At 40.7% G+C, this 25,931-nt stretch overlaps 1 protein-coding gene across 3 annotated transcripts in view; it reads right to left on the reverse strand.

Annotated features, from left to right (window-relative positions):
* The window catches only part of Raskol (Ras GTPase-activating protein raskol), a 381,465-nt gene extending 357,138 nt beyond the window's left edge, over positions 1 to 24,327 (reverse strand). Inside the window, exons 1-2 of one of the 3 annotated variants that reach the window (XM_076327831.1) lie at positions 23,804 to 24,327; positions 6,259 to 6,758 (exon numbers count right to left, since the gene is read on the reverse strand). In XM_076327831.1, the coding sequence (XP_076183946.1) occupies positions 6,259 to 6,490 (232 nt within the window). In that variant the 5' untranslated portion in view covers positions 6,491 to 6,758; positions 23,804 to 24,327. Of the gene's footprint in view, positions 1 to 6,258; positions 8,571 to 23,803 lie in introns of those variants that run through there. The other 2 variants (XM_076327830.1, XM_076327832.1) reach the window with 2 other exon arrangements.
* Between the last annotated feature and the right edge of the window lie 1,604 nt (positions 24,328 to 25,931).

Genomic DNA, 25,931 nt, shown 5'->3' on the forward strand with positions numbered 1-25,931 from the left:
CTGAGTTCGACATCGACCCTTCCGTTCGTTGCAAAGCTGGACTTATAACGAGGAACGCTTTATGTCGCGTCACAAACGAAGTCTGCGAACGTCATGATACAAGCTCGACTAATAGAGTTCGACCAGTGAATCGTGCATTCCGTTCTTTTCTCATTTACCCTTTCGAATTGCCCGACACCGTTCTCCAGTCCCTCTTTTCCTCCATTTTCGACCACGAAAAACAATGGGTCCCTGGCGCGAGATAATTCATAATGGAAGGACAGTGCCTATTAATAATAACGAGAATCGATTTCGAGAGGGGAAAAATATCCAAGAGTCTCGATTCTTTCTTCTTCTTTTTTTGCAAATAAAATAATGTTGCACCGAGAGGGGAAAAATATCCAAGAGTCTCGATTTTTTTTTCTTTTTTTTTTTCAAATAAAATAATGTTGCACCGAGAGGGGAAAAATATCCAAGAGTCTCGATTTTTTTTTCTTCTTTTTTTTTTCAAATAAAATAATGTTGCACCCAGAGGGGAAAAATATCCAAGAGTCTCGAATTTTTTTTCCTTCTTTTTTTTTAATAAAATAATGTTGCACCGGTATTCTTTGTTTGGATAATTAAAAATTGTAATTTCACCAGCAAAAAATATATTATTCGCCAAAGATACATTTTTTTTTATAAATTTTCCCCGTTTTCCTAACGATCGGAGTACATACGCAACAAGCGAACAAAAAGAAATGTTCTTCGTACGAGTATTCGTATTTCATATTTTTTATTACCGACTTTAATTAAGATACGGATACAGTTACGGTGTTAATTATTTCGAGATTAATTTTCTAACCGTAATGTTGCATCGTGGCACCGAGAATATATCACGATTTCTCGTGCAAAATTCACGTAAAAGAAACAATTCAACCTACGTGCTTAACAAAGACGAATAATTACACACGTAAAGGAAAACGGTTTCAACGTTGCGTGCAACCCTTAAATTTACTTGAAATAACTGTACGGATGCAACAAATTTTTCCAGTGTTCACGATGGGTATATTAAATTGGAATAATTCAAGTTGCAAGGCAATTTGTACTCGATAGAGAAAAAAGCTGAAAACTATTCTCTATTTGTCTCTTTGTTTCCTTAAACTACATTATTCAGAAGACTAGATACCTAACTTGTACCTACGAGAAAATCAGAAAATCAGAATCAAAAGATTGATTTCTACAAGAAACCTATCTTCGATCGATTAATTCTAAACAATTTCATCCCCTTTTTGTACCTGCACAATTTACCACCGTTATCATTTATAAAAGCAAATAATCCGTTCTCCTATTTTCCTAATAATAAATTTCCCCACTTTGTAACATCGTGTACCGTACTCACACTCCAGATACATTTCCCTAAAAAAAATCCAACCGTTCGATACTTCTACGAAATACGAAAAATAAAAAATAAAAATACAAAAAATTCTAGAATCCATGGTAAAAATTTCTCCGATTCCTTCAAACTCCGCACACAAAGTTCCCTAAAATAAAGTCACAGAATCCTTCCTGTGTAAACGAAAGAGCATCCCTAACAAGGGTGTATCCGCTCTCAAGGGTCCCCCTCTCGAGAAACTGTACCCGCGCGACAAGGCCCCCGATTTCGATTCCCCCGATGGTGCGAAACCGCCACGGTGTTTTTCAATAATTTCCATCGAGGCGTACCTACGAGGATCGCCGTGTCGAAACAGGTTCGCGGGAATACTCCGAGCGAAAAGTGAAGTTCGAAGAGAAGCGAGTGGTCGATTAGCCGGCTCGGTTGCCGCGTCCAAGTCTGGCAGACGTGAAAATCAGCCTCGGGTGACCTATCCTCATTTTTCCTTCCTCCGTTACCTTCGAGACGTCGTCCCAGCGCCTCCGGTTCGCTCGTAAATGCAAAATCCTCTTTCGAGCTCGCGTCGAGCGACGAACGACGAGCGACGAGCTCGTGGTAGCGCGAGCCGGGTAATGAAACGAGAAAGGAGGACGAACCGTGGCGGAAAGGACGCGACTCATTTACCTACATCGATTTATTGCGACCGCGGAGATTATATCTGCGAACAGCATTTCTACCGGCATTACATCCACGCTGAATCACGATTTAATTGGTCCCCACCGCGAATCGATCACCTGGACCTTTCTTTTTCGTTCTCGTTCGCGGTCCCGTGCAAGCGCGAGCCACCGAGCGCGCATCTGTTTTTCTTTGCCAGTTCGGGCACCGGTATGCGGTAGTGAAGTGATACGAATAACGCGTGAATTACGACTGGCTAATGCGAGGGAATTATCTTGTCACGGTGGAACACGGCCCGCGCGCGTTTCATGCGCGAAACACCGCCAGGACCATTTTTATGCGCGGAAGTATGATGCTTCCGAGACGGTGATTTAATCCGACGCGTGGCCCTTTCGATCGGTTTTTGACCATTCCTGGTACCGCGATCGGTACACGCAACCAACGAGACTCCACACAGTACAGTGTGGGCGAGACGCGATTCTTGGAAATTTTACGTTCGAGGAATCGTAAACGAATTGGAGCGTTTCCGTGGACTGTCCCGATCGTCACCGGTCGATTTGAATTTGCAGCTGTTTTTGAAACGTTTTATTGATTCGTCTGTAACTCGACGTGCGTAATGTGGACAGATGGGAAATTAATCGTGGAGAAGTACACGGCGAAAGAACGCGTGTAAATTGTTCGGACGCATTGAGAAGAATCGCGATCTTCGACGCTAACGATTCGGGAGTTTCGTAATCATTTCACTGGAATAAGCGCCCCGGCGAGATGCGCTGTATGTAAAAGGAATTGTTGAGAATTATTCGTATTATGTGCATTCACGGCACACGTAATTACCTCGAAGGCAAACGACTGTGAAATATGAAAAGCATCTCATTATAGGACGCACAAATGACCCGGCGAATTGATCCATCCGCGGACAGTAAACCTCGAAATTCTTATTCACTATCTTCGCGCGGCTCGTTATCCCGTGACAAAAACCCCTGCGTTCGCAGACCTACCCTCGATCTCGGAACGTCTACGATATTTTCGCTCAAAGAAATTGAAATCTCTACTTCTCGAGATATTCACGATATTTGATGATCTCAAACGAACAAAAGCTCTAGATCTTTGGAAATTCGCGATATTTGCTCTCAAAGAGAATAAAATCTCTATTTCTCGAGAAATTCACGATATCTGCTCTCAAATGAATAAAAACCCTAGATTTTTGGAAATTCGTGACATTTGCTCTCAAAGAAAAGAAAATCTCTACATCTTGAGTAATTCACAATATTTGCTCTCAAATGAACAAAAACTCTAGATCTTTGGAAATTCGTGATATTTGCTCTCAAAGAGAATAAAATCTCTACTTCTCGATAAATGTACGATATTTGCTCTCAAAGAAAAGAAAATCTCTACTTCTCGATAAATCCACGATATTTGCTCTCAAACAAACTAAAGCTCTACATATTTGGAAATTCACAACATTTACTCTCAAAGAAAGCAAAATCATTACTTCTCGAAAACTCCACGATATTTGCACTCAAACAAACAAAAGCTCTAGATCTGGAAATTCGCGACATTTGCTCTCAAAGAAAGCAAAATCTCTACTTCTCGAAAACTCCACAATATTTGCTCTCAAAGAAAACAAAATCTCTACATCTCGAAAACTCCACGATATTTCCTCTCAAACGAACAAAAACTTTAGATCTTCGAAAATTCGCGATATTTGCTCTCAAAACGAACAAAAACCCCACATCTCGAAAAATCCACGATATTTGATCTCGAAGAAGAAGAACGAACCCTCGACCCGGAACTTCTCGGTTCACCGAGCACGGTATCGATTTTATTCGTCGAATGATTCGCTACCATGTACGTGTATCGTTCGATCTCGTTCGCCGAAAAGTGTCGGTACGGTCGCGTTGCGTGACGCCGAGAAAATTCCGTGGTCCGGACCGTCTTTGCCTTATCTCGCGCCACCCATCTTCGAGATGCGTTTCGTCGTGGAAGCGAGAATCCGACGATGCGTTCTCGATCTCGCTGCGCCCACGCGATTAACGCGCGAACCGAGCGAGCGTGCATGCGTGCGTGCGTGCGCGCGCAGCTCTTCGGCTTTTCATTTAACGCGGGAAATTAATTCGCGCCGGTGAATCACGGCCGTGAGTATTCGTCTGCGAGCGCGTATCAGCCGCGGGCCGCATTGTATGTTAATGGCAATTGGCCCCGTGGCTCCGGAATAATTGTGCAAGTGCACCGAGAACTGCAGATGCTGGGCTCCGCAGGTGAGCTTACCCTTGCAGTCGCGCGATCGTCTTTCCGTCTGGCGGTGGCGCCAGTATATCGATTTAATCGTCTTTGTTGCACCGGTACAGGACACGTGTTCACCCGAAACGGAACTCACTGGACAGAAATACTATTTTTACACGTATAAAATATTTTCGAAATATTATTTGTCGTTCGTGATTCGATTCGTCTTGAGAAGGTTCAACGCGTTGAATTCCACGTTATTCGGTTATTCGACGTGCTTTTCGAACTAGATTTTTCTCGAATATCGTAAGTTTATAAAAAGAGATATAAAAAGAGAATTTTCTGACCGAACGAAGAAATTATCGACAACACCGAAATGTAATTAAAGCGACAACAATTTTTGGCAAAAAGACCCGTCGTAAATAATCGTAAGCGGTTAAAGAGACTGTAAACCCGTACTTGAAAAGAATTACCTCGTTTCAATTTCGCGGAATATTTATTTCGAGAATTTTCACGATACGATGACGAGATAGTCGACGGAGTAAAATTTTCTGAAAAGAAATTAGTACGCTCTTCTTCGTTCGTATTATTTTTTTTCTTTTCTCGGCGCATCCAACGTTACACGCGAAATAATAATTTTCAACGAGACCCTCTCGTTAAAAACTCATCGTTATATTCCGCGGGCGAACGATGTTGCAACCACCGTGATTATAATTTTGCAGAATTTATTCGATACGATGACAAATTGTTGATATCGTGAAACTTTCTAAAAGAAAAAAAAAAACAATTAATACACTCTTCCTCGTTTGCATTATTTTTTCCCTAATGCATCCAACGTTACTCGAGTAATATGTGTTTTTGAAAGGTCATATCGCAACGAGCCCCGCGGTTAAGAACTCATCGTTGTATCACGCGGATGGCCAAGGTCGCAATCACCGTGTTCATGGGAGAATTTATTTCCTCGGCATCTCATTACAGAACGTGGAATTTTACAAAATTCGTTCGCTGACAAGTTATTAACGGAGTGAAATTTTCTACAAGAAATTAGAACACACTTCTCTGCTCGCGTTACTTCGTCCCTATCCTATACCAGCAACACTACTTTCGCGAAATATGGGTTTTTGAAAGATCGCGAGAATGATGACCCTGATCGCGAGAATCATAACCCTGATCGCGAGTACGACAACTCTCATCTCGAGTATGATAATCCTGATTGCGATAATCATAACCCTGATCGCGAGAATCATAACCCTGATCGCGAATATGATAACCCTGATCTCAAGAATGATAATCCCAATCGCAAGAATGATAACCCTGATCGCGAGTATGATAACCCTGATCGTGGGTATGATAACTCTCATTGCGAGAGTGATAATCCTGATCGTGATAATCATAATCCTGATCGCAAGAATGATAACTCTGATTGCGATAATCATAACCCTGATCGCAAGAATGATAACCCGGATCGCGATAATGATAATCCTGATCGCGAATATGATAACCCTGATCGTGATAATCAACCCTGATCGCGAGAACTCATAGTTATATCCGGCAAATGTCCAAAAGCGCGATCACCGTGATTACAACGTTACAGAACCTATTCGACTCGACGATGATTTCGTCGAGAAAGTAAAATTTTCCAAAAGAAATACCTTCTCCCTAAATCCCACTGTATCCTTCCTGGCGTATTTACACAGAAAGCAAACTTTTCTCCAAAAGATACCTCCCTTCGTTCTGGTTATTTCTCTCCCACAGTGCAAAATTTACCCAAAAGAGAAAAAAAAAGAAAAAAAAAGAAATTTACCTCCGACTTTTATTCTCGTTGTTTCGTTTCTCGAGGTACCCCGGGCAACATCGCGCTCGCGAGATACGTGTTTTTAAAAAGGTCAAATTTCAACGAGCCCCGCGGGTAAGAACTCATCGTTGTATCCCGCAGACGGGCCGGGTCGCAATCACCGTGATTCTTAATCTGCGCGGGAAGAAGGGTTTCGGAGAAACGGAGCGCGGTGAAAAATATCAGAGCTTACCGCAGTAATGGACCAGGATATGAAGAGTGCCGGCGTGAATCCGGGAGTCGCACCAGGAAGCGGCGTCGACCTGTGGCTCGAACAGAGAGAGATCGAGGCCCTCCATGTCGCTCTCACCGCAGGAGTCGCTCAGAGGCTCGAAATTACCGGCGTTCGCCGTCTCGTCCTCGTTCGCGACCTCCTCCGAAAGATTCTCGCAGCCGCCACGGCATCGCGACGGTGTCGACGCCATTTCTTTCCTTTTTTCGTTCTTTTTCTTTTTCTTTTTTCCGTCACAAGGTTTCGGCTCTTCGTTCACGCGCGGCGGTGACACACACTTAACGAATATTCGACGACGCTTCACCCCGTGCGCGGACACCAACCAACGAACGAACGAACGAACGAGCGAGCGAACGAGCACCGTGTATACCTGGTCGCTGGATTATTTTCAAACTCGCGCTACGCTCGCTGAGATCATCCTCGCTCCTCGTACGTGTGTCGTCGGCTTTCGTCCGGGGAAACTGAAAGCACATTTGTTCGCACAGTCTCGCAAACACGCGGTCCAACCGCGTCGAAAGTAAACCGAGGCATATCGAGAGAACTCCGTTTTCATGGCATAGTTACCTATCCGTGGTTCGCGCTTTCAGTCGGACACTCGACTAATTGCTTTCGTAAATTAAGTCCTACGTCGACCGTTCTAATAACCCAGCGGCGCGTGACGTCGATACTCGTCGACAAATCGCCGCATCGACGACCAGCGGACTCGAACGTCTAATTAGAATGTTTCGTGGAACGAGTTGGCACGGGAGATCTTGTCGACGAGCTGACGCGACCGCGAAAACCTGAACCGAACGGTTACTTTGATTTTTCGTTTTTTTTTTTTTTTTTTTTATTCAACGAACGCTCCGATTCCGAAACGAATCGATCGATTCGAAGCCGCGTGGTTACGCGCGCTCTACGAATCGTTTACACTTTCGTTACCGCGTTGGTTTCTCGTCGTTGGATGTGTCCACGACACTTTTTTTTTCCTGTTTGTAAATTGTAGCATGGAAAATAAAAACGATAATTCCTTGGTATTATTCCACCGTACAGCGTTCTTAATTCTTATCGGTTCGAGAATATAGCAAAGTGACGTTTTTTTTCAAATTTTCTCTTGTTTCGAGTCGCAGAACAATTCGGTCAAGATCAACGAACCCCGAGGAGGGCCCGACAGTTTAAAAATAACGTCAGCGCAGTCTTCTTTGGACAACCGTGGAAAAGGCTCGTTCGGTTGGATCAAAATTGCAGCCGAGAAACGAAGTGCACTCGCGGTGCCACTGGTTCCGAAAGTGGAGCTCTCGCGTCTGAAGCGCGAAGACCCTCTTTAATTAACCGAGCTTCTGATTAATTGCCTGTTGTGCGGTCCATCCGCCCGCGCGACGCGTCAACCAAAGTTATGACCTATCCGACAGCATCGAATGAGCGCTCTTGTCTACCGTACGATTCGAACGACTCGACAATTTAATACCTTTCTTTGCGCTAAACGAATCGTCGGCTCGGGCGGAGAGTTTCGAAGCGAAAGATCGAAAGGAAAATAATTGGAATATCGGAGATTCCACGAGCGTGGAACAGTGCACGCGCAAAGAAACTAATTAAGAGGAGGAGTATTAGGAATCTTAATGCAAATAATACAAATTTCTGAAAGACTTAAACGACTAGATGCGATTGAACGTTAAGAATCCATCGAAACGGATTCGTACAAGTTCACGTATCGAACGATACGCATCGATTTCAATGCAGCTACTTTGAAATACTCGACGAGCATTTCTTTCGCAAATTTGATATTTGATTTTTCGTTTTACCCTGTCTCGTTCTAGTTCACGATTTCACTACTTCGGTCGACGACCGTGTTGACCGAGTTAACTCGTTGAGCCGTTCTCACAAATATGTTTTCCGCCGGTGACGGTACGAACGAGAGAGATACAAGTAAAATTCCACCGGGGACAATTTTCCAATGCATGCACGGTCACGGTAACTTTCGAATCTTAATTCGTTTACTCGACGCTGATGCGTTTACGATTACTTTTATTTTCCAGCCCGGTCCGAGAAGCGAAACCAACGTTTGCACGTAGTTTACGATTCACGATGCAGCGAAAGCGATTTTCCTATCGCGCGGCGGCGTTTCGAATTAGTGCGCGGAGTTTCTGAAGATGAATGCGTTGTTACGAATACGGTCGTAGGTTGCTCGTAGTACGTGACTTTGGTTACAAAATGAGATGCACGGCTGAGAGGTACGTCTTACCGGCCAGGAGACTAGAGACCCTCGTTGCACGGTGCATCGATGCACCGCGTGCCACCATTACAGATTTCATCCCACTTGTAGCGGGCAATTAATGGAGGAATTATTTCTCGAATCTATTTTAATTATCTAGAGTGGTTTGTAAATTAATAACACAACGAGTCCTAAGGTACTAAACAAGCTTTGAATGTATCGTCTACAAAAACGATCACAACGGTTTGCACATAATTCGTAACAGAGATTATTAGATACACGTGTGGTTCGTCTAACATTCGAATGCATTTTTCTCGAAAACGCATCCTTCGACTGAATTTCATTCTTTTTGATTTTAAACCCAATGCGAGCCATAAAATCTCCTCGGGGTAAAATTTATAGCATCGTTCTCAAATTTTACGATACAAAATTCAAGTGCTATCCGGAAAGACAATTCACGGTTATTGTAAGAGTGTATTATTTACAGTATTGATAAATTGTGAATCATTGTATCGTGACTTACAGACTTAATGTATAGAATATTGATGATATTAAATTAAAGCGTTATTATTTACAGTAGTCGTAGAGGCACTCGTCTCTAACGCCTATTCTCGTTTAGAAAATTTATTTCGCGTCTCGGAACAGTGCAACTTGAGGTACCGTAATTCGATGCGAGAAACAAGTCGAAACTGTATTTATACAGTTAACGATAAATCGCTTTCGAAAGACTCTCCTTCTCGAGAAGAATGGTTTCGCGTAACGCTAAAACGACACGCGGAAAGATATCGCACCTAACATAATTTCTCACCGAAATATGCAAGTCGATACGCTGAAACAATACGAAGAACATCGAAAGAAAATAAAAGCCAAGTATCGCGCACCCAACGAAGCGCCGTGTAAGCGCCACGAGACTCCACAGCATTGACACACCTTCGCCAACCACCACGAACCGCGCTACATTTACGGTAATTTTCTTCTCTCCGCTTCTAGAAACGTAACGAACGGAACACACGGTTGTAACGCGTCACGCGTGCCCGATTTCTAAATCGGTGCTCGATATTCGTTTGTACCGTTTACGTACATAAAGAAGAGAAGAAAAAAAAAGAAAGAAAAAGAAAAAGTCGTCACTGTCGCGCGTACGCGATGCGCAGCGAAGTGTTAAAAGTTGATAATCGTTGTTTCCTTCTTTTCTTTTTTTTTTTCCACAGTGTTTCCAACGTGGTACCGCTTCAAAGAAATACACGATGGCCGTGAATGAGATATATCGCGACGGCAGAGCGTGGTGCGCTCTTATGTCGATAAATTATTTACACATATTTACACGGACCGCTTCCTGTGCCACCCGAGCCCGCCGCCGCCGCCGCGATTGTAAAAGTGAAAAAACCAGTTTCATTGAAAAAGGATAACGGTGTACAAGGAACTCGCATACCGAACCAGCGCGCTGCGTCTTCACACGATGAAAATCTATTACGAAATCGTCGAGATCCAACGTGTCGTTCCGTGTTCCACAGCCACGGAATCGTCGTTCGAGTTTTACCAAACCCGTAGAGGGAGTGCTTTCGAATACTCCTTGGATTTCCTAATCCGACGTATCGGTCGAACGTTTCTATTAATCCGTTGCAAGGACTGAAACGCGTTACGCAATCGACCGACCGACCGACCGAACAGGAACTGAAACGAACGACATTCACGGTCGTTGGGTCTCATTTCGAACTTTTGCCGGAGTTCCAAGTGAGAGATTGTATCGCGATGCGCTCAGGTTACAAGAACACGAATTAACCACCGGTAGATACCCAACTGAAATTCATTTCACGGGAACGAGATTCTTGCACCTCGAATCGAGATGACGAGAGGACGGTGAAACGGTGAACGTATTGCGTAGAATCGACCGCTTGTATTCGGAATATAGCTAGGCGTTTGTATTGCGAAAATTTGAGTCAATTAGCTATATTCGCAGGATTGCATTACTGTGAAAAATATCGTAATAATTTGAACGATGGAAGATCGTGTAATTGTACAGTTCTTTGTCGTTATTAATTTGAAACGTTGTTCCAATAATTCAGGAACTTTCGTTTAAGCAGTCTCCAAATATACAAGCTCGTTAACTTCTAAACTAGATCGTTACTTGTAAGAGAATTATAGTAGTTAAAATACAATTACAATATAAAAGTTGTTAACACGATAATTGTATGCTGGACAATTTCCTGGATTTTACTAAAAAATGTTACTCTCCGAAAAAAGTTTACCGTTGCCTAGATCGTTACCCACAGCACTAAAATACATTTTATTACTCTGTTTACACACAATCACACGTGGCTGACACAAAACCTGTGTAAACTTCTTTCCTCGTATTACACATCTACGTACACTTTGTCCCGAAATCTTTAAATTCGTCTTATTCGACCCTAGCCAGAAAGGAAAGGAAATTTTCCGACCCTCTGAACTTGGATTATTACCAAATCCAATTACGCGTTGCTGACACAAAAAATTGTATAAATTTCGTTCCCCAGCTTACGCATCTGCATACCCTTGGTCCCCGAATCACCGAATTTATCTGATTCGAGCCCAGCCGGAATAAAAAATAAGGTTTTCCGACCCCTGAACTGGATCATTACCAAATCCATCGGTACCTCGGTGTCCGTAGGGCACACGCGGATCGATGGGACGAAATTTATTGCGCCCGCGGCCGTGCGCAAAGATCAAGATCACGCTTCGCGACGATCACGTCGAAGATCACGGCACGTGAACTGGTTTCGCGAATACCGAAGAAACGTGACGTGTGCGTGGTCGCGTGTGTACGTGTGCAACGACAAAATAAGAGGGAGGGGGAGAGGGGGAGATAAGAGGAGAGAGAGAAAGGGGAAGGAAAAGGAAAGCAGGGCCGGTGGAGAGGTCGTTCGCATCGAAGTTCGAAGTTGGCGGGCGAACCTGTAATCGTTTCGTGACTACGGAGTAGAATTCTTTCCCCTCTTTCTCTCTTTCTCTCTCTTACTTTTTTCTTCTCTTACTCTCTCTCTCTCTCTCTTTCTCTCTTTTAGTCTCTTACTTTTTTCCTCTGTCTCTCTCTGTCTTACTTCCTTACTCTCTTACTATCTCTTAGTCTCTTACTTTCTCGCTCTCTTACTTCCTTACTCTCTTACTATCTCTTAGTTTCTTACTTTTTTGTTCTCTTACTTTCTTACTCTCTTGCTGTCTCTTAAATTGTGGGGAAAAATATTGTTTATTGGATTAATGTGTGTTTTTCCCCGAATATAAATGTATATTATATATACATATACTATCCCTTAGTTTCTTATTTTTTTGCTCTCTCACTTTCTTACTCTCTTACTGTCTCTTAAATTGTGGGGAAAAATATTGTTTATTGGATTAATGTGTGTTTCTCCCCAGATATATAAATGTATATTATATATACATATACTATCCCTTAGTTTCTTATTTTTTTGCTCTCTTACTTTCTTACTCTCTTACTGTCTCTTAATTTCTTACTTTTTTGCTCTCTCTCTTAATTTCTTACTTTTTTGCTCTCTCTCTTAATTTCTTACTTTTTGCTTTCTCTCTCCCTCTCTCCCTTGTTCTTTCTCTTTTGTTACTCTTTTATTCTTTCTATCTCTCTTTCTCTCTCGCTCTTATACTCTTACTTTTTTACTCGCTATTTCTTTCTCTCTCTTTCTCTCTCTCTTCTCTCAACGAGCACGATTCAGAAGAGTAACGAACGATCCTGTGGGAAAGGGATTGCCGACTGGCACGCATGGTTATTTTACGGAGGGTAAAGCCGAAATTTCGGACACGCCGCCAGAGAAGGGATGTAATTTCGGCATTTAGCGCGAACGCACTGCCCGCGCGTTACCTTAATTTTATTTAAAGAATCGCCCGACCAGTAGGATCGGGCACCCTCCCCCCTCGCGATTTAATTTACCCCCGGGGTCGTGATTTATTCGCGACCGCAGCGAAAAAAATTCGTGCGCGTAAATCTGAGATCTGGTATGCAAATTAACACGAACAGATGCGACGGGTTCAACGTTCTCTCGTTTTGCAACAGTGCATTACCGACTGGTACTTTGTAGCGACTCGTTTCAGCCTGTATTTGTTTTGCGCTTTTTAAATTTACATCGAGCAACACGCGTTCGGCAACTTTTTAAACGTATCGTTCTGTTCCCCGATCGATTCAACCTACGAGATTTCGCCGCGACGATAAGGTTAATTTATGAACAACGCGAAAATGTACAAACAGTTGTTAACGTTGGGTATTTTATTTAGGATTCTTTTAGACAGCGTTCGCGAACGTTTTGTACGAAGTAACGGTATACAGAAATTATATCTTTCGTATCGATTCAAATCTATTCAAGCATTTTTTCGGTTTTCTCTCGAAAAACCAAAAACAACGATGGAAAAGTTTCTATTTTTTTATTTCGTTCGAATAAAGCAATTATCTTGCTCCAAAGACTCTAAAGAAAATAATTATAATTCAGCAGCGTAAAGAAAATACTCTGTGTTCCATGTTTGTCGATTTTCGAACGAGACACGAAGTTATTCCAAAGAGAAGTTTCAATTTATGTACTGCTTTTTGCAACTGGAAAAAAGTCTATCATATATCCACATTGAGAAACTGTAAACAATCGAGCAAAAGGAATACAAAAAGAATTCGTAATAGCGTAAGAGACTTTCGTTGCATTATATGCAATGAGAATTTTATTCGGAAAAAGAGATACCCAAAGAAAAGGGAGCTGAAGCTACGCGAAGAAACAAAGACTTTTGATGTATATCGCAAGGTTAAATTGAAAACTCGCCTTTAACGAAATTCGAATGAAGATATTCGATTGCATAACAGAATTGCGCGGAGAGAATGAGGCGATATTTATGCGCGAGGTGCTGGTGATTTCAATGCCAGGGTGAAAGAGCTTATATCGCTATAGCAAGTGCACCGTTCGATGCTCAAACGAAAGAAAATTGAGACTGAAAATATCGACGAAGTAGATTCGTTCGAACCTATTGACGTGTCATTGTTTAATTTCGGAAAATGTTCAGTTCGTTTTATCTGCGTCAAATTGACACGCGGTAACATTGCATTATCAATCTTCCATAAAATTAGTACGTTATAAATTGATTTTACGTAATTGTATTTAACGATAAAGATCGAATACAGAGTGCGGTCGTATCGTCGATTTGCGCCTCCGAAGCACTCGGTCTTTTATTGTAAATCACGATGCATTTATACAACCGCGTTCCCTAGCACTAAATGATTTATCGTCGAATAGTTAACTACATTGTTCGAGTTAATTCCCACTACCATTGACGCGGTATTATTTATGTAGATTACTATGTAGAAATATCGTGTCTCTGTATACCAATATTAAATGCATAGTGTCTCGAAGGAACAACTTCTTCCTTTCCAATTATAAAAAATTAAATTACTTTCCCACCGATACTTCCCAATACAGTGCACTAACCCTTCGTACCCAGCTCGCGATTAATCTTTAACCACGAACACTGAAGTATTTCTGTAAATATTTACAAAACCTTACAAATAGCATACAAGAAACTACAAAGAAAACACGCTTTCGTTTAAATATTAAAGAATCTATCATCGCGCGAAGTCTGTCGGACTCTGCATCCGCCATTAAGGATCTGGGAATATAATTCGCAATATAGTAAAAATGATGATTAAAAATCGGTCGTATTTAAAAAAGAAATATATTCTCGTAAAAAAAAGGAAAAAATAATTCTCCTACCGATACCTATACGACAATATTGAATCCAAGTAATAGACGAAGATCCAAATAGAAACGTTCACTCCGTTAATTTCGTACTTCCGTTCGTAGTTAAACACCCGGCCACGTTTTCGTTCGATTATCTTCGCCGTAAATCACGGCAACGGTATCAATCACCAATCGCGCGCGAGCGCTGCGCAGCGCAGCGCAGCGCAGGCTTTCCCAAAAAGTCTTCACAATCCGCGACTAATTGCTCGATTCAACCCTACACGGCGTATCCACGTCGAACCACCTGCATTCATCATCGAGCAAACGCACTCGTGGTCGCTCGTCGGGCGCCAATCATCGCGATCGACGGATCGCCCAGCAGGTGCGACGCAAAGGACCACCGACCGCGCTGCCGCGGGAAGAAACCGCCTGTAAAGACGTCGGCTCGTAAAATCGCCGCGAAGAAAAAGGTTCGTGACCGGGGTGGGGTGTAATATGGCCGAGAGGGGGGCCCCGACACGAATGTTGATGAACTTTGACATTCGGAGGAGCCCGACCGGGACTAAAACGGACGTGTACGCGGCCGACCTTAAGCCTCTGGAAGGATCTCGAGAGGATCTGTTCCGGCTACCATGAGAACCTTACCGGTGCCTACTTACGGCCAGCCAGACAGAGCAGAAACGAAGAGAGAAAAGAGGGAAGCCGAAGTGCCTACTTACGACAACCGCGATCCCTCGTAAACATCGGATGGTGGTCTCCTGGGAATCCGCGGCAGGAACAAGGATACCAGGTGCACTCGTCCTGATAACGACCCTGGAACTACTCACCGGCCGAAGATCACATTCCGGCCATCTTTTTTTTTACCTTTTTCTTTCGTTTTTCTCCACCCTCCCCTCTCTTTCTCTTACTTTCTTACTCTTTTAATCTCTCCCTCTCTCTCTCTCTCGGTTTCTTACTTTTTACCTCTCTGTTACTTTCTTACTCTCTTACAGTCTTTCAGTTTCTTACTTTTTACCTCTCCGTTACTTTCTTACTCTCTTACTGTTTCAGTTTCTTACTGCTTAGCTCTCTGTTACTTTCTTACTCTCCTACTCTCAGTTTCTTACTTTTTAACTCTCAGTTACTTTCTTACTCTCTTACTCTCTCTCTCAGTTTCTTACTTTTTACCTCTCCGTTACTTTCTTACTCTCTTACTCTCTCTCTCTCAGTTTCTTACTTTTTAGCTCTCTGTTACTCTCTTACTCTCTTACTCTCAGTTTCTTACTTTTTAACTCTCAGTTACTTTCTTACTCTCTTACTGTCTCTCAGTTTCTTACTGTTTAGCTCTCCGTTACTTTCTTACTCTTTTACTCTCCGTTACTTTCTTACTCTCTTACTCTCCGTTACTTTCTTACTCTCTTACTCTCTTACCCTCTCTTTCTCTTACTTTATTACTTTTTTGCTCTCTCTCTCCTTCCACAACCCCGATGGCAGATTTACAACCACAGCCGATGCTCGATTCAAATTCAGTATTACGCGGCGGGGTATCCATCGGCCGACGACCGCGATAAGGCAGCGGAGAACGTACCGAGAGCGATGAAGAAACACACATTCGGGAAATGTTGGTTCACGGAGGACTCGCGGACGTATCGTTCCTCGTACTCTCGTCGAGCTACTTCGCTCGATGCGTTTCAACGAATATCCCCGGGGGCAATTAAGACTACTCGGCTTCGAGAGCCCGAGCCTCTATCGATTATTGATACCTCGGGGGCTAATTTCTAGCCGACGAAGAACGCGTGATGTTTGCGTTTCTGGAAACTTTTCACTACGTTGTTTCGTTCGTTTCTCATCCTCCTGTTGAACACCGAGCGACATTTTAATCGACCATTTGGCACGTATTCCATACGGTCAATCGATATTCACGATTGGTCGAAACGGTGGCACGAGTTTGAAGGAATTATTCAACGCTTTATCGGTGTTTATACGTCGCGTAGCTCTCGATCGTAGTATCGTTTCATCTTTTTTTGCCAAGACGGCGGAGTGACTATTAATCTTCGCAATAGCAGTGGTTTAGGCGACCACGGGTGAGAGTACGAAACAGACTCGTAATTTAACCTTACTCGCAGGCGCGATAACGTTTCTTTGGTGGAAACGCTAACGACTTTCCACGATCGTTAATTTTTTTCCAATGGGACCATCTACACGTTTCGTTCCATCTTGTGGAATCGTGTAATATATATTCTCGATATTTTATACGATAATTTAAACTACTAAGTCCAAAAAATACGATTATGTTACAATAATATTACAATATTTTCTCTTCGAGATAAATTGTATCAATAACTTGGCAAATGAATCTTTTCTTAATTATTGTTATTCGTAATAATGATTTCTCGTTATTTTTCTTATTTCTGTTTCCGCGAGTATATTGCGTAAATGGTACAGTTTCTGTATAATATCTAAGAGGTCGTCTTTAACAATCGAAGAAGTAAATAATTACCATCGGTATTCAATCGATCGAGCGGAGCAATATCACGATACAAGCAACGCCCAAGTTGCTTAATCGTTCGGCAACGATCACCAGGAGCACAGGCGATACTAATTTAAATTCGCGAAAAAGTTCCCCCCCGCGTTCCGCGTTGCATTTGAATGCGTAAATCGGTTATGCGAACCGTGCCCCGAGGAGGACGCGAGGCAACAGCGGCCACGTTATGCCGTGGAACGCGAGCGAAAAGAAACAGAGAGCCCGATGAAAAAAGACGGACGAAACGGAGAAACCAGAAACGAGATCGAATCAGCTGAGAGGGAAGCCGCCTTCTGGCTTGCTCGACGGAACGCCTTCTTAAATCAACGATACGGCGAAGATTTGTCAAAGGTGAGGCCGACGAAATCGACCAATTTGTGCTCCGAACAGGGGCTACCGTACGTCCACGGCCGCCATTTCTACCAAGACTACGGGATTGCCATCGATCGTGCAAATTCGTACGATTTTATTTACATCGCGATGCAATTTCCCAAATTTCGCGCGAAATTCGAAGTTAAGAAATTTAATTTCTCCAAGCGGTAAATTCGCTCCCTTTCTCGAAAAATTCGTGAGAAAGCTAGTAGTCTGAAATCACAAAATACGTGATTTTTCCGAAAAAAAAAAATGTAAAATTGATACTTCAAATCTAACATTTAATGAATGCATAATGGAAGAACTATTTTTTAATTATTTAAGCTTTTCCTAATGCTTCGAATCAAATGTTTTCATTTCCTCAACGATACACAATTCTCGTTTCTTTTCGGTTAGAATTTAGAATGCTTTATTTCTACTCTGCCAAGACTACCGCGGAATTGTCATCAATCGTGCAAATTCGTACGATTTTATTTACATCGCGATGCAATTTCCCAAATTTCGCGCGAAATTCGAAGTTAAGAAATTTAATTTCTCCAAGCGGTAAATTCGCTCCTTTTCTCGAAAAATTCGTAAGAAAATTAGCTAGCAGCTTGAAATCACAAAATACGTGATTTTTCCGAAAAAAAAAAAATGTAAAATTGATACTTCAAATCTAACATTTAATGAATGCATAATGGAAGAACTATTTTTTAACTATACAAGCTTCTCCTGATCGTTCGAATCGAATGTTTTCATTTCCTCAACGATCCACAATTCTCGTTTCTTTTCGATCAGAATTTAAAACGCTTTATTCTGTGTTAAATTTGTTCTTCTCCGCGAAGAATTTCAACCAACAGCGATACCAAAGCAAGCAGGTTGAACTTGGAAGATACGTACACCGATTTTTCTTGTTCCGCATTGAAGTAACTTGTTTCCTAATCGTATAAATTCGAATGCTTTTATTTCCTCGGCGATACATTTTGCTTCCCTTTTGCACAGAATTTATAATAATACGGAATACTGGTGGAAGTCTGACGACCTCGGCTGGTTCATTGATTTTTCCTATTCGTATTGCCTAGTCAAACAAGATTGGGGGCTCAGCTTTTGATAACATAAAATGTAACTATCGGATAATGTTATTACGATACAATTATGTGTTTTATGCGGCACGCGAGGCAATTTCGATCGAACGGAAGCAATATTCATAAAATTTTACACCGAGTTATGCGACCTTAACCTTCAGACTCTTACGTTCTTTTGATTAGCGATAATCAACCAGTGTTCACATTTGTACGGTTAAAGTAACGTGAAAATTAACCACGTTGTATCTTGGAAGTTTTCACATCTGTAATTATTGAGTATTTGTTTATGAGAAACTTTGTACCGTATATGAACACAAATAAACGAATTTAGAAAAAGAATCGAGTCGACGAATATTTTATCGATAAAAAGCAACTCGATAATATTCTTCCTTGCATTTTTGTATATCGTTAGAAAAAATCTTTTGATGTATTGCAATCGTAAAATCTTCGACGGAAAAAGGAAAAGACTATTTGTCATTATGCCACTTACGAAAAGAAACTTCATCTTTATGCAAGCAATTGTTTCCAATAAAATACTAATGCGAATGTGTTTGCATTTCTTTGAATTTTCTCGAGAGAATTTCATATTCGTAAATTGCTTTCAATTTGATTCGAATCTGTTGGTATTAAATTTGAAAACCGTTAATGCTAGTCTATTGTTACAGATTATCCAGAATGATATAATTTTTGAAGAAACAATCCGGATATTTCACAAATTTAACCTTTCAATTTTCATTTAGCGTGCCTCTTAAAAGCAAAATCCACGTGTATTATCGTTACTTTTAATGGTAAAAAGAAATAATAAAATTAAGCCAGTAACTTTCATCAAGATTACAATTACACGCATAGTAATTTTTCTAAATATATAGAAAAAAACTTTCTAGAATAATACTAGAAATTCTAATAAAAATTAACGCAACCAAAAACGTTGCTATACTTTCCCAAGAAAAAAATTTGATTCAACTCTGCAGTAAATAAGATCTCATTGAATCTTTTCTCCATTAAAGAAGATAAAGAAAAAGTTTATACAAGATCTGTATATAAAATTGAACTCTCTTTAAGATTCATTCCACAGATTGTACAAATTTTCAACAAACAACATCGAAAAAAAAACAGAAAAAAACCAAACAGTCCAAATAACCACCATCGACCTACTCTTCCCCAAATCGAATCTTAATAAAGTGTATTTAATTTTACTTTCTTCGTTCGATACCACGTTCCTATTTTTATCCCTTTTCAACGTCCACAATTTCGATTCAGTAAAGACGTACTATTACCAAAACGTATTTTTCCGTAAAAAAAAAGAAAACGTTGTTTCGAAATTTGTCTCGATCACGATACTCTCCCTCCTTACAAGCCTGGAAGCAAAAACGTTTCTTCCTAGTGTGCTCCGAATAGGACACCGATGCCTGCTTAATAGGTTAAATGGATCTCGCCTGTAAATCCAGCAACTCGACGGATCAAACGTTACTAACGGAGCAAAAGGTCGCGGAACGTCAAAGGTGGTGTCTATCTACCCTCGGCAGAAGGAAGTCGCTTCATTTCATCGAGTCGCTTCGAAGTTTTCCCGGGGAGATCGCGTTGCAAGGAGAGCCGTCTCATAAATTATTGATAACTCCCAAAGGTTTTCCAGCGAAGAGTAAACGGCACTCCGTGAACTTTCCTCTCTCCCCGAGCGAGGATCACCTGCGAGAGCGTTCGCGGGGTGGTAGAAAAAAAAAAAACAAGAGAAAGTATATAAGAGAAAAAGAAATGAAAGAAGTAGAAGAAGGAACTCGAAACTGTAACTCCCGCGAGCCAGGATGAAATAGAGGCCCCTCGCTAACGACCGATGCAATAACGACTGAATAAAACCTTAACAATCGTAACGCGGACCCGCGGGTTTCTTGCAACATCGATCTTGAAGGCGCGACTAGCGCACGGGAGGTTCAAGGGCTTATTACGATCTGTCTTACCTTGAAAACCCATTACGCGCAACTGAACTTTTTTCGCGGTCGTAAAACTTTCGTTTCCCCGCAATGACGATCCACGCAACTATCCGCGCGCTCGCAATCACGAGGAACACTTTTTCGCGGCAGCTTGTTTAACGAGCCGAGGAGGAGGGCCGATCCGTTGCCATCGTGAATCGAACACGTTACCGTGGAAAAAATCATTCCGATCGGAATTTCAATTGACAAGCTTCGTCCATACAGATTCAATTGACAACTTTCTTCCTCTAGAATTGAACCGATCCTCGATATCGCGGTGGAAATTTCTAACATTTTTTTAACGGGCATAAATATATATATTTTTTTTTTAATATACTTGGGTGGGTTTAGCGTAGACCTAGATGGTTATCAGCGACGCTGATTCGATATTGTAATTGGAGGAGCGTAACAGGGATAGAATACTATTAGAAAGCTTTGTATTGTAAAAGATATTTTAATCTTGCTACTCGTGAGCGTGTAACGATATTATTGTAGGCAGTGTATGCAGGTACATAAAGCTTTTGGCTTTGGTGGACGATTCTGTGAGATTCAAAGTATTTGCTGCAGTTAAAAGATACTGTTGAGAATTGGTTATTCAGTGGAAGAGTAGAGGTCTTCGAAAGAGACAAACTATTTGATCCGTTTGTAGAAGTATTGTGAAAATAAAATTAGGGGTCAGCAAACCTTTTGCTTGTCGGTTTTTTATTTTTGAAAAGAGAAATTTACGAAGGACAAAATCTAAAAGATTGAAATTTAACAAGGAAAGGTTAAAATAATTATGAAAGAGAGTATTTTCAATCGATTCTCTTATATTGAATTTAAGAGCAATTTCAAATTGTTAAAAATAAAATTAGGGTTCAGCAAATCTTTTCTTAGACGCAATTCATTGTCGGTTTTTTATTTTTGAAAAGAGAAATTTACGAAGGACAAAATCTAAAAGATTGAAATTTGACAAAGAAAGGTTAAAATAATTATAAGAGAAAATATTTTCAATCGATTCTCTTATATTGAATTTAAGAGCAATTTCAAATTGCTGAAAATAAAATTAGGGGTCAGCAAACCTTTTCTTAGACGCGATTCATTGTCGGTTTTTTATTTTTGAAAAGAGAAATTTACGAAGGACAAAATCTAAAAGATTGAAATTTGACAAAGAAATGTTAAAATAATTACGAGAGAGAATATTTTCAATCGATTCTCTTATATTGAATTTAAGAACAATTTAAAATTGTGTGAAAGAACGATATTCCGTAATTATTGTAACCCAGCATAGGAAGAAAATTTACAAAGAAAAACATAAAAATTATGATATTCAAATTCAGCGACGTTTCGGCTGTAAAACAGCTCTGTATCACGCTATGAGCACGAAGAGTACACTCCCTGCTATTTACACGTTAAGTGGCGGTTATTTTACATTATTATATAAGGATACCGTATGTATCTAGGAAAAAGTGTAATATATAGCACCTGTATTGCTGTGATCTGCTTTGTCATTAACCGTGTCGTTTTTTATTATGTAAAACGATTTAAGAAATGACCTTTTGTGATCATTATTTTCCGTCTATCATTTTAATAATTTCACTATTTTCTTTCGTTCCAAAAGTGGTGCTATTCGACTTCCGAACGCCAGCAATTAATACACGTAATCCCATTGCTCTGGCAAAGAGGAAAGGAAAAATTTTTATCACCCAAGTTCATGGAACTATGCATTCATAGCCACAACAGCTAGAATACAAATTTTATAGTGGAAAACTTGTTCTCTGATACAGCTTCAAAATAGTTGGACTATTTTCAATGTTACTCGTTCCATCGATTTCGATAATATAAGAAAATATGTATATTATGTAATACATATAATAGAATTTAACCGTAAACTGTTTTCAGTTTAATTAAATTAAGATTTTCCATCGTTTAAACTATACGCAATTATCGTATTTTCGAGTTTCCATAATTTACGATAAATTATACGATATTCGGTACGAAGAAGACTCGGCCACTATTTCCTTTTGTGACAAAAAATGTCAAGCATGAAAAAAAAGTATGTTCCTTACCCCTCTACTTAACATACATCGTGCCGGTTATGTAAAACTACTGGTGTTGTAAACTTCCCACTGAATGGTGGTCGCATAAAAATAAAGCGACACATCTCCGCGCAATAAAAAGTATTACCCTATTCCTTAGAACTTCCTGTACAAAGTGTGTACTTTTTTTAAGATCTATGATGTTGGGAACCGTGTAAAAAGTAAAGTTACTACGTTGAAAGCTTTTTACGTTTAGATGATACCGCGGGGATCTTAATACCTTTATTTTTTGTTTATACACCGATGGAAATACTCCACCCGTTTAAAATACACATTCTATGAAATAAGTTTCAAGGACATGGTGATATTTTTAATAATAAATTATTATTTTATTTTTACGCATATCGACATGTTCAAATATGATATTCTAATGACCCCAGCTTTCCATAAACCTCACACGTTCACTTTTTCGTGTAAAAGTACTTTTGAAAACATATCTACGAACAAATGAAAATCATATATGAAATCTTTGTAGCCTTTTTTACGATCGAACATTCAAACATGATACAGAAAGTAAAAGTCTAATTACGTATACGGCGAAAGCAAATTACTCGGCACAGTTAGACTTAAATGAGTGATAAACGAAGAATAAATTAAATATTGCATTTGAAACGTTAATCAAGCCATTAATATAAGCAAAAATAAATATTGATTATATCAATATTTTATATATATATAAAAACTTGAAACATTTCGAAATTCAATTTACGTTTGTCATTTCTCAGAAAAGAAACTTACGGTCGACGTCTTCTAATTTCCATTTCCATATTCGTATTTACAATAATCAATTACGTTTGTTCGAGATTCTAATCCAAAACCGAAAAGTTTTTATTTAACAGAGTAATAAATAGAATAAAATTTAGAGCGAGGTAGCTACGCCATGAATGTCACGCTGGTGTTTTGTTTACCAGTATATGGACTTCCTACTTCTCGGAAAGGTCGTTGTAACATCTACTAAGAAGGTTAAGGCGCACCGAATCGAGCGAAACTAAACGAATGGATGAAAAACATGTCGCGACGAAATATCCGTAACATAAACTATAGTTACTCGTCGAAAGAGAGCCAGCGATTTAATTTACAATTCATGGATTTGTCGATTCCGTATGCAAGTAACATTTCTGGAGCTAACCTCGAAGCAACTGATTGGCAAGACTGAAAACAAATTCGATCGCCTCCGTGCTAACCTTATTTACCAATACATTATCAACTAACAAGTTACAAATCTCGTTGGCAAGTTTATTTACCTTCGGGACACTTCGAAATTGATTAAAATTGCAATCACGATCGATCAGCGGTGACAGATTACGGTTAATCGAATTGCAAATATATTCGTTAATTCTAGTTCAGATCGTAATGACACCGTTTACCGGTTACCCTCCTAACCTACAACACGTATCGCTGCTTGAAATTTGCGCTACGATATTCTACGATAAACTCTATAAATATATATTATAATTCTATATAATATACCTTATTATATATTCACAATTTCGTACTCGACGACGTAGTTATTGCAAGCGTCACGTTGACCGATTAAAGCGATTAACGACCTATGCGATGTTTTCGATATACTTCGATATGCCTCGGACGATCACGTGATCATAATTTTCGATAGAAATGCGTTTTAACGGTTACCTTTAATGAAGCGTCAGGAACGAAGACATGCGATTGACGTCTGAATATTTTCAACGAGAAACTCCTCGACTTCTCTTGACTTTTTTCTCTCCTCCACCGTCGCGCGATCAAGATAAATGCCCGAAAAACTTCGGGCTCAAGGACTTTCGACCTCGAGTCAACGTATACGGAGACATACCGACACGTCTCTCACAGTTTCTACGGTCAAAAATCTCACATCGAGGAAACTACGCTGGGGTATACGGCTCTCACGCTCTTGGCAACCATCCACGCGACGAAGATTATTCCGTTAAGCCGGGAATCGTTCGACCACGAAACACATAAACACTGCCACACAAACCGAGAAAACACACGACACTGGAGCACCGTGCAACGGAAATTCGATTCGTTCGCTCGCGACGCGTCACCCCTTCGTACGCGATTTTTTTAATCGTTCCAAGAGGTCACACGGGCATACTCTGCGATTTCATCGACAGGTCGGCGAACCTTTTAAATCGTCACATTTTCCCGCTGGTCGCGTCTAACGGAAGCACACGATGCACACGCGATGCTGGCTTGCCGCGAACTGACAACACGGGACAATGCTGGCCGGCCGAGGTCGACCGAACACGCACGAAAACGCCCGAACGAGGCTCAAGTATTACGTGCGTCGACCGATTGACGGCCGCGGGGCTATTGATATTTCCATGCTTTTGCTAATCCTTTCTATCGACGGTCAAACCGACGCAAATTAAATTCTGTCTTCTTTCAGGACCGGGGGTCCTCGGAAAATAATTTTCTTTCCTACGTTGTAAACGGAAAATTTCCTCTTTGACCGTTTACGCGTAGAAAACGAAGCAATTCGCCGTACGAGAACGCTTTCGTAACGCGTGTAACGAGTTAACGCCGTTACGAAAGCAATTACGTTCTTTCGGAAAATCTGTAACATTTTATTCACCGTATTTTCTTTGTTAACTTTCCGAGAAAGAATATAAATCGACGAAGCTATCGTAACATACATTACTCAAAATAAGTATTATTTAATTCTCAGTATTTGATATACGATAATGATTATTTCCTAATTGTTTCGAACAACGTAACAGAACCCGTGAATCTTTATACGCGATACCTGCCTACCTATGCGTATCGCGTACATCGATTCAAAAGATTGTACAATTTTACATTTAATACGAATGTAAAAGTCGAAAGACGTTAGCTGTTGATAAATTCGGAGGAAGAAAAAACATCGGTACCGGAATTTACGACGACAGTAGGTTACGTTACAGTCTCGAATTGAGAATAACGAACTCAAATTTTCAAGCACGCATATCCAATGCTTTATTCGTCATTAAACCGTCGGTGATATCTCGTGGCCGGTTCCTCTTTCCTCCCTCTGCTGTATCATACGTCACTATGACAAATGGCGCGAGGTATACTTGAGGTTAATGACAAACTTTCCTCGCTACATCGAGGGGAAGAAGAAGACAGAGAACAGCGAGTTTCATTTGCTCCAAAGTATTCCTCCCATAACCGAAGTAGACACAATATTCCCAGCACGCGATAAAGACGTACATTGTAAGAATATTCTAAAATACGATACGAAGATAAAGAAAAGCGGCTACCAATAAGCGTGGAAGTTATTAAAATAGAAATACGCGCAGCTCGGATCGATTTCAAGCTTTCCCCCGTTTTTATCAATTCGACTAACCGTCGAGATAGAACCGAGAGCAACTTTTGCGCGAACTTTAGAAAATCTATAAATAATTCATAGATAACTCATCGCCACCCGATCGAAGGCTCCAACCGTGTTTTAATACCGTGTTTTCTATCGTATCAGCGATGTTTCACCGCATGAAAATCCGAACTCCGAGATATAAACCGTTTGACGGAATGTTTAAATTCACGGTGCCATCTGTTTCGTTTCCTTCGAGAGAATTTCAAGCGTACGGCTACACGCATAATGTTCGTTCTCAAAGCATCGCAAGATCGTTCAACGCGAAATGTTTCTAATTCGATCGAACATTCTCGGTCATCGATCAAAATTCGTTAAAAACCTCGAAAGAACGCGAACATTTCATTTCTCCTTCTTCCGTTAAATATTTTCTGTCAAACTTCTCCTAACGAACGATTGGCTACAAATACACACAAA

Source organism: Ptiloglossa arizonensis, chromosome 2 (assembly GCF_051014685.1).
Source record: "Ptiloglossa arizonensis isolate GNS036 chromosome 2, iyPtiAriz1_principal, whole genome shotgun sequence".
In the NCBI taxonomy this organism is placed as follows: domain Eukaryota; kingdom Metazoa; phylum Arthropoda; class Insecta; order Hymenoptera; family Colletidae; genus Ptiloglossa; species Ptiloglossa arizonensis.